The 9789-nt window shown below is 34.9% G+C and overlaps 1 protein-coding gene across 2 annotated transcripts in view; it reads left to right on the top strand.

The window, feature by feature from the left end:
* Positions 1-9588, top strand: part of Top2 (topoisomerase 2) — a 19155-nt gene extending 9567 nt beyond the window's left edge. For both annotated transcript variants that reach the window (XM_070137651.1, XM_070137652.1), the window contains exons 3-21: positions 151-331; positions 514-757; positions 868-1080; positions 1224-1397; positions 1535-1636; positions 2016-2259; positions 2473-2625; positions 2913-3082; positions 3371-3581; positions 3734-3843; positions 4274-4504; positions 5087-5334; positions 5648-5879; positions 5986-6185; positions 6302-6437; positions 6933-7085; positions 7280-7426; positions 7683-7901; positions 8468-9588. In XM_070137651.1, coding sequence (XP_069993752.1) covers positions 151-331; positions 514-757; positions 868-1080; positions 1224-1397; positions 1535-1636; positions 2016-2259; positions 2473-2625; positions 2913-3082; positions 3371-3581; positions 3734-3843; positions 4274-4504; positions 5087-5334; positions 5648-5879; positions 5986-6185; positions 6302-6437; positions 6933-7085; positions 7280-7426; positions 7683-7901; positions 8468-8563 — 3464 coding nt within the window. In that variant the 3' untranslated portion in view covers positions 8564-9588. The remainder of the gene's footprint in view (positions 1-150; positions 332-513; positions 758-867; positions 1081-1223; positions 1398-1534; positions 1637-2015; positions 2260-2472; positions 2626-2912; positions 3083-3370; positions 3582-3733; positions 3844-4273; positions 4505-5086; positions 5335-5647; positions 5880-5985; positions 6186-6301; positions 6438-6932; positions 7086-7279; positions 7427-7682; positions 7902-8467) is intronic.
* Positions 9589-9789: the final 201 nt, after the last annotated feature.

Here is a 9789-nt window from a genome sequence, read left to right as displayed (position 1 = left end):
ATATGAATGATCTGTGTAAGGAATCCCTATGAAAGACATTGAATTTTTATCTGCTTGATTTTTTTGTTTGTTTTGCATAAATTTGATAAATCCTTAGTTGGTTGTACTTTGATATAAGGATAGCTAAGTTCATAAAATTTTATCTTTCAGGGTCTGTGGAATATACAACAGAACAAATGTGGATTTTTGACCCTGAGACGGACAGGATTGTGCAAAAAGAGATTTCGTTCGTCCCAGGTCTGTATAAGATTTATGATGAAATCTTAGTCAATGCTGCTGACAACAAGCAGAGAGATCCTGGGATGGACACTATCAAGGTGGAGATTGACCCGTAAGTATGAATAAAAGAAGACATCATTTTTCTTCAATAAAATGTTTATATTTGGTGTGAATTAGTCATGGACCACAAAAGTTTTTACATTTGTTTATTTATTTTCAGTTTGGGGTGTAGAGTCCACGTATTTTTTACTATTTATGTGAATCTCATTAATCATTTTTACTAATATCTTCTAGGGAGAATAATGTAATATCAGTGTACAACAATGGAAAGGGTATCCCAGTAGCCATGCACAAGGAAGAAAAGATGTATGTGCCCACCATGATCTTTGGTCACCTCCTAACTTCTTCAAACTATAATGATGATGAACAGAAGGTTACTGGAGGTCGAAATGGTTATGGTGCCAAGCTTTGCAACATCTTCAGTAACAAATTTGTTGTAGAAACTGCCTCTAAAGAATACAAGAAGAATTTTAAGCAGGTAAGATTATATGGTTTACTGCGTATATAAAGTGGTAATAAAAGTTATTTTGTTTTTGTGGATAAGTTTCCAGAATCATTTTTATTATTAATGATACTTTCATCTTTCAGACCTGGGGAACAAACATGAGCAAGACAAGTGATGCAAAGATCAAAGACTATGGTGGTGAGGACTTCACAAAGATTACATTCTCACCAGATCTTGTTAAGTTTAAGATGGAGTCCTTAGATAAGGACATTGTTTCACTGATGTCCAGGAGAGCTTATGATATTGCAGCATCAACTAAAGGGGTCAAAGTGTATCTGAATGGCAAACGTGTCCCGGTAAGAATATGAGCAAGTTTTTCCCTTTTTCTTATGCTGTATTTTTATACATGTGGCAGTAATTTATGATTCTTCTTTATTTTAGACTTATTTATCATTTTGTACTGTTTATTGATTCTGGATTGAATTCCTTCTCCTAATAGGTGAAAAACTTCAAGGATTATGTTGATTTGTACCTGAAAGACAAAGTTGATGATGCTGATAATCCAGTCAAACCTGTGTATGAGAATGTTAATGAGCGTTGGGAGGTGGCTGTGGCTCTCTCTGACAAAGGATTCCAGCAGATGTCCTTTGTAAATAGCATAGCCACTACAAAGGTATGTATATTGTTGTCAGACCATTCATATTTTCCTTTTTATTCATTTTGAGTGCAGTCAAAAATGTATTAAACATTCAGAAATATGTATTAAGCATTTGTTACTGTTTAGGCTAATGTCTTATGTTGTTATTTTAGGGAGGACGTCATATTGACTATGTCACCGACATGATTGTGAAGAACCTTACTGAAACACTCAAGAAGAAGAACAAGAGTGGTGTGCAGATTAAACCATTCCAGGTATAGTAATTCATTTGGAATTTCTAGTTTTTTTCCAGGTGGTACATTAAAGCAAATAATTGGAATTGAATAAATGATGTAAAGTGAAAGTAATATGGTGAGCATAAATGCTGTTAAAGAGAGTGAGACCATTGTATGTTTTTTTGTTTTTTTCTTTTTTCATCATTTTACATATTTGTATTTTAACCCACAAATGACGGGTGTCCCACATATGAGACACCCGAAAAAATAAAAATAAACATTGCCGGGTGTCCTACCAGTGTGACGCTGTATCAGGGCTCGCACTCTGACAATTTTGTAGCCGCCTGGAATCTTTTATTTTCGGCTTCAAAAGTCATCTTACAGGTTCAACTAAAAGAACAGTGATTTTTTCTTTCAGATTAAAAACCACATGTGGATCTTTGTAAACTGTTTGATTGTGAACCCCACCTTCGACTCCCAGACAAAGGAGAACATGACTCTCCAAGCCAAAAGCTTTGGCTCCAAATGTAGTTTGTCAGACAAATTTATAAACAATGTAATGAAATGTGGCATTGTTGAGGCAGTCATGACATGGGCAAGATTTAAGCAGCAAGCACAGTTACAGTCCAAATGTGCCAACAGGAAGCAAAACAAACTGAAAGGTGAATTAGGATGTAAAAATCTGTATTGTTTTTATATTGCTTACTTATAAATGTTCATATTAGAATTAGAAGTTAAGCCTTCTTCACCCATGGATGTGACTGTGGCTCTGGGCTTTGTGATTTTGTATAACTTTCACACATTAATGTCAATGCAGGAGGAAGTTGCTGAGTGGATGGTACCCTAGAATTTTATTATATTCTTTGTCTTCACAGGTATTCCCAAACTAGAGGATGCTAATGATGCTGGAACAAAATTCTCATCTGACTGCACCCTCATCCTCACTGAGGGAGACTCAGCTAAAGCCTTAGCTGTTGCTGGACTTGGTGTGGTTGGACGAGACAGATATGGGGTTTTCCCGCTTAGAGGTCTGGTGACTTTAGTATTTAGTATGATCTATACTTTTGTTTATATATATGTATGATTTTTAGTGGTTTGAATCACTTCAAATTTTATATTTGAACATTTTTATATTTATCTATTATTTTAATAGTGGTAGCTCAGGGTTTACTTCTAAGTTCATTTTCAGTTTTTATCTAATTATTGTTATTTTTTGTTACATATATTTTTCAAAGACTTTGAATGGTATGGTTTAGAGTATCAAATGGAAATTCACTTATTTCTAGTGTATTATCAGTTTGCAACTATTTTCCAGGTAAATTGTTGAATGTACGAGAAGCATCACACAGTAAAATCTTAGAAAATGCAGAAATTAACAACATTATCAAAATCTTGGGACTACAGTACAAGAAGAAGTATGATTCATCAGAGGATCTGAAGAGTCTCCGCTATGGCAAGCTTATGATCATGACAGATCAGGATCAGGTGGGAGGATACTAAGAGTAAAAACATAGGGACTTATATTATTGCAAATCTTTAGTTTAAGAAAATGTTAGATTCAAATTTGTAATCAGTGTACATTATTGATGCGTTGATACTGGTTTACTTATTCTCTATAGAATGTTATAATCAGTGTAAATAGGTCTATAAATCTCTATTGGTGGAAGATGGTAGATATTTGCTATTAATCAGTAAAAGATGTCATTATCAACCCAGTTCCATAAAGGGAATGAGAATAGAGAGTCATGGAAATATTAAATCCCCTCTCTCCAGGATGGTTCTCACATCAAAGGTCTGTTGATCAACTTCATCCACCACAACTGGCCCACCCTTCTCAGACACACATTCATGGAGGAGTTCATTACTCCTATTGTCAAGGCCACAAAGGGCAAGGAAGAACTGTCCTTCTACTCTTTACCTGAATTTGAGGAATGGAAGAAGAACAAAGATAACTGGCCTAGTTACAAGATAAAGTACTACAAAGGTATTTATTTTTTGGTTTAGAGGTACGGAACTTGGTGTTTGAGAAGCAGAGAACATAATGTCCTGCTGTTTGGTTAAGCGTGTTGTAAAGTTGGAATTGCTTTCTAAGAAGCTTGTTCTTTGTCAGTACTTGACAATTTTCTTTCCCTATAGGTTTGGGTACTTCCACCTCAAAGGAGGCTAAAGAGTACTTTAATGATATGGTGCGGCACAGAATTCGCTTCAACTATGGTGGGGCACAAGATGACCACTCCATTCAGATGGTAAGTATTGTATTTGTATTGTAATTGTCATTTTGTATTGTTAACCCATTCATGACAGAATGTTGTCCTATCATGTCATATAGACCACCCCTGTCACTGGGATGATGTCTTCATGTCATCTGCAGTAGAACTTGCTCTTAATTGTGCAAGCTAAACAGGTTTCCAGATATTTGGTGAAATAACTCCTTATATGTAGGATTAAAGTCTCTTTTTAACCTCCTTACCTAAAAATTAATGCTCAGCCAAAAGCATATAGAGGAGTAATTTTGTTTCCACTGGTTTTGATTTACACTTGAGCAGATAACTCTGCAGTTGGAGGATTTTGTATAGTCCTTATGGGTGCTATTCCTTTGATGTCAGTGATTATTCCCATAATTTTCATACTCTGATATATTTAAAAAGTTTTCATTTCCTTGAATTTGCTTTGCAGGCTTTCAGTAAAAAAGCTATTGAACAGCGTAAGGAGTGGTTGACAGGGTGGATGGAGGAGTGCAAACGCCGGAAGGAACTTGGTCTACCGGAGGTGTATTTGTATGAGCGTGACACCAGAGCTATCTCATACACTGACTTTGTCAATAAGGAGTTGGTCCTCTTCTCCAACCTTGATAATGAGCGATCCATTCCATGCTTGGTTGATGGTCTAAAGCCTGGCCAGAGGAAGGTTTGTTGATAAGTTGAGATTATTCTGAATGTGTTCATGATTTTGTGTAATCAAAATGAGATCTTTTTCTTATAGGATAGTTGATTTACAAGTCAAGTTTTAACATTTTTAAAAGTACTAATAGTAGTTTACTTGTAATTATTTATTTGCATATTTTTCATACTTTTGCTTTATTTTCTATTTCTTGAACCTGTTTTTACTGCTTTCATTCATATCAGCACTTAGAGGATTGAAGGGCACAATCAGGTTACTCTGCTTTCTTTGCATCCTGTTCTTGATCAAATAGGCATGCTAGCTAATGATAGTTGAACTTCAGCACATCCCACACCATTACTTCCCTTTTTAGCATTCCATCCAACCAAAAGAAAATGGTTAGAAAGGATGCAAGATATGTATTTGTGGGTTGTGTTACCAGGCATTCAGTCTTAAATATTGTCCATACATTTTGTCTTGTCCTTATCCTGGTTTAATTACATGCTAAAATCACCCTGCTCTCACTGTACCTCTCTCCTCTTCATTCTTTCTCTAAAAAAATTGATATAAAAAACTAAAAGACAATAAAACAGTAATTTTCATTTACAGGTCCTCTTCACTTGCTTGAAACGAAATGACAAACGTGAGGTAAAAGTAGCTCAGTTGGCTGGCTCAGTTGCAGAACACTCAGCATACCACCACGGTGAAGCATCTCTTATGTCAACCATCATTAACTTGGCTCAGAATTATATTGGGTCAAACAATATCAATTTACTCCAGCCCATTGGTCAGTTTGGTACTAGACTGCAGGGAGGCAAGGATCATGCCAGCCCTCGATACATCTTCACAATGTTGAGGTACAGTATTTTGATCATAAAACATTTACTTGTTTCTGAATACACACACCTTTAAATTGTTTCATTGATTAACTAATTAATATTACAAAGTATCACATTGTTTATATATGATGTATTTTATTATTGCTTAAAGAGATCTGCTTTATCATATGAAAGATTGCTAGTGCTATTACTATTAATATTTTTCTCCAACTGAACAGTATTTTGAGGACTTTAAGCAATTCTGTAATGATTTGTTGTCTATGGTGACATTTATTTTATATTGATAATATGTGTCCTGATTGTGGATGATATATTTATTCTTCACCCACAGCAAGCTAGCCAGGTACATATTCCATCCTCATGATGATCCCCTGTTAAAGAGCAATTTTGATGACAACCAACGTATTGAGCCAGAGTGGTATATGCCAATCCTTCCCATGGTGTTGGTCAACGGTGCAGAAGGTATTGGTACAGGTTGGAGTACCAGGATCCACAACTACAATCCTCGAGAAATTGTAGAAAATCTCAAAAGAATGTTGAGAGGGGAAGAGCCAACTCGAATGGTAATTAACTTGGTTTCTTGGTTATTGTAAGACATGTATCTCGTGTGTGGTTTAGCATTCTTACTCTTTGAATATTTTATAATTTATGATATAAATTTTATTTTAGGTACCATGGTTCAAGGATTTCCGAGGCACAGTTGAAGAGCTTGATTCTCAAAGATGTATTGTGCATGGAGAAATTGCAAATTTGGGTGGCAACAAAATAGAGATCACTGAACTGCCAGTTAGAGTTTGGACCCAGGCATATAAGGAAACTGTCCTGGAGGGTATGCTTGCAAGTACAGAGAAATCGCCTGCCATGATTACGTAAGTTATTTTTGTCTAAAACTATATACTTGCAATGTGAAATTATAGATTGACTTCATGGAGATTTATTTTTTGTTTGAAAAGGATTTGTTTTATCTAACCATTTTTCATTTCAGTGACTACAAGGAATATCACACTGACACAACAGTACGCTTCACAGTGACCATATCAGAAGCCAAGTTGGGCAAGGCCATGGAAGAAGGCCTTCACAAAACCTTTAAACTTACATCTTCCCTTTCCACAAACTCCATGGTATGTGAGGACTGGATTAATTTCATGGAAATGTATTTGTTCTGTTCATGGTCATTTGCAAATAGGATTGTTCTATATCTGGTGTTACAACCATTGTTTATCTATTGTTATTATCCATTGTCATGATGAATATAATTACCACCCTTGTCAAATTCTGATTCGTATGAAATGGTGGATTATATATTAATTTTATTTCACATATTGACAGAAGTTTTGTTATCATGTGATGATCATTAGTAATTCAAAATGAACAATATTACTTAATGACAGCAAATTTTGGCTACAAAGGGTGATATATGAATCTCATGAGCTTGCTTTTAGAGAACTTTCTGAGTAAGATCTAGAGTGCATTTGATTAAATTATGTAATTTATTACAGGTATTGTCAATTTGATTATGAAATATGCTGTGATTATTCAGTTAACTTTTGACCAGGTGGACAGAAATTAGGAAATGGAATTTTGTCAAGCATTAATTGATATGTTTCTTTTGAAAGGTGTTGTTTGACCACAATGGTGTCCTACGGAAATTTGAGGCAGTAGAGGAGATTCTCCGTGAGTTCTTTGATCTGCGTCTCAAGTATTACAGCAAGAGAAAGCAGTATTTGGTGGGCATGATTCAAGCTGAAGCATCCAAGCTGTCCAACCAGGTTAGTATTTTTATTTTTTTGTCTTGCTGTAGTGGAAACTTGAGGAACAAAGGCAAAGTCCCAGGTTCTAAGAAAGTGGTTGGGAATTGTTTTCCAAGTTTGGTCACCCAAGAACTTATTTGCCATCATCTTCACTACTATTTATTCCAAAATTACTTGTGTTAGATATCTCAAATTCTTTCTATTTATTTTAGGCAAGGTTCATCCTAGAGAAGTGTGACGGACGTCTAGTGATTGAGAACAAAAAGAAAAAGGATATGATTGCTGAACTCCAACGCAAGGGCTTTGATTCTGATCCTGTCAAGGCATGGAAGAGAGTGCAAGATAGAGAAGCTGCTCTGGTATGTCAACATGTTTCAGTTTTGTGTTTTATGCATTTAGTTGTCATTATGTATTATTTATTACTTGTGTTTTTATTTACCATCTGTAATACTTAGCTTTGATACTATTTTCTGTTGTTATATTGTTTATGCTGTATCACTGTCACTGGAATTTATTTGGGAAAATATTGAATGAGTAAATAAGCAGATCAGTGTAGACTTGTTGATATAAAGTTAGAGATATGGTTCTACAGTTTTTTTATCATAACTCTTGTAGGAGGAGGAGGAGATGCAGTCAGAGTCTGATCGTGAAGAAGTGGACTTGAAGGGCCCTGACTATGACTATTTGCTGGGTATGGCCATGTGGAGCCTTACCAAGGAAAGGAAGGATGAGCTTCTTAAAAAACGAGATGAAAAGAATCAGGAATTAGAAGAGCTTAAGAAGAAGACCCCAGATAACCTGTGGTTGAATGATCTTGATGAGTTCCTCAATAAGGTAGTGTTTTAGTACCTGGTGATATTCAATAGAATAAGTAGAGCACTCATAGCAGCAGCTAATGTTTATTGGTATTAAGTTCCGACATATGCAAAAAAAATTTTTTAGATATGATAATCAGAAATTGTGCTTAACCCAATGGTTGTTGGGTTATGTACTGTCTACTGTAGTCTTCTGTGAATTCCGTTATACATAGGTGACTCCATAAGTCGCCACCAAGGAGTCTTAAGATAATCTCTAATGACAAAGCCTGATTTGCCCATTCCTTGAATTTGCTGGGATTTTTTGTTAAATTTTTTCTAATGCTATTCTTATTGAGGTAATTACTATTATTAGCATTATGGTTATTATAATGTTACAAAGATACTGATAGCAAGGAAATTGAGGAAATGTGGAAACAGGGGAGATACTTAGGACTAGTAATTGACTCCTTGGTAACTGAGCACTTGTGAAACCATCTATGTATAAGTAAATGTAAATAAATTGATTAACTAAAATTACAGCTGACATGGCATGTAATCATACCATCCACATCCAATAGGTTTATGATTGTATCTCACCCACAGCTTGATGAAGTAGAACGAGAGGAGCGTGAGAGTGAAGAAGCAGCCAACAAAAAGAGCAGCGCGGGAACCAAGAAAGTTAAAAAGGTGAGAAATTAGTACTCTGCAGGAGAAATTCCTTTGTGGATAAGCTATGATGGGGTTAGCACTAGGGCATTGGCATTTTGTATTTTCACTTTTATGTATATGAAAATGATTCCAGATAAGACAGTGTTGAGGTGCATTTTTTACTGATGATAAAATGTGAAGAAAAAAGAAAAATGGGAAACTAAATCTATATAATCCTCATATTGGTATTCAAATTGGCTGTAGGTCCTGGAATGTATGATTGTTGCATTTCTAATTTGAGATCATCTTCAATCTTTAGTGCATATAGATAGTGTACAGGGTTTGATTGCTTGTAATTTTATATCCAATGATTGTTTATCTAGTATAGATTTGAAAGGAATTGACAAAGTCACAATGCAAGTATATGTTTCTAGATTATGTGTGTCTACATCTCTGAATGTCTGTGTGTCCGATTATACATTAGAATGACTGTCAAGTGTGATATTTTTCATGGACTTTCAAGTTTTATTAGTAAAAAAAACTATGATATATTCTTTTATCTTTTGTAATCCTATATCTGCAACTATTGGAATAGTACAATTAGGTTATAGATATTACAGAAAAAATAATAGGTGTTGCTGATGGTTTACTTGGTACTTGTCAGCTGGAGTTACACTTGGTGTTGTGGATCTCATTATTGTTTTCATTTATTTGTTGGCCCAATGAAGAGAGGTGGAGATCCGGTAAGATGTGTATTCAAGTTTGATGAAGCATGTGGAATTGTAGGGTAGTAACAATGTTCCTTTCAGCTTCTGTCTCTCATGATGATGTCATCATTGCAAAGTAGCTTTTTGTTGTGTACTTCAAATTGGCTGCAATTATGTTCTGTCTCTGAATGTGTTCAAAAAGCTTTTTGATGCTTCATTTGGCAAAATTTTACATGTTACAAGGTCTTCATTACAAGGTATAGCATTCTTCTTTGAGTTTTGTATGTGTTGAGAATTAAATGATAGTTATCTCAATAAAACTGAAGACCATCAAAGCTTGTCTCTCCTTTATAGCAGACTTCACTCACTGTATATAAATCTTTTATGTAAGTAATGTCCTGTAAATGTAATGTCAATAAAATCATATTAAAGTTTTAGTTATTCAACCAAATAATTGATAAAAAAGAGTACTATCAGAAACTATCTTAAAACAAATATATAATTGACCAATTTTAGAAAAATGAGAAAATATGAAGGAAAGATAATGTAATTAAGTTGATCTATTATCTA

This window comes from Penaeus vannamei, chromosome 23, assembly GCF_042767895.1.
Source record: "Penaeus vannamei isolate JL-2024 chromosome 23, ASM4276789v1, whole genome shotgun sequence".
Classification (NCBI taxonomy): domain Eukaryota; kingdom Metazoa; phylum Arthropoda; class Malacostraca; order Decapoda; family Penaeidae; genus Penaeus; species Penaeus vannamei.
Note: the sequence above shows the minus strand (reverse complement) of the source record. Positions and strands in the feature narration are given on the sequence as shown.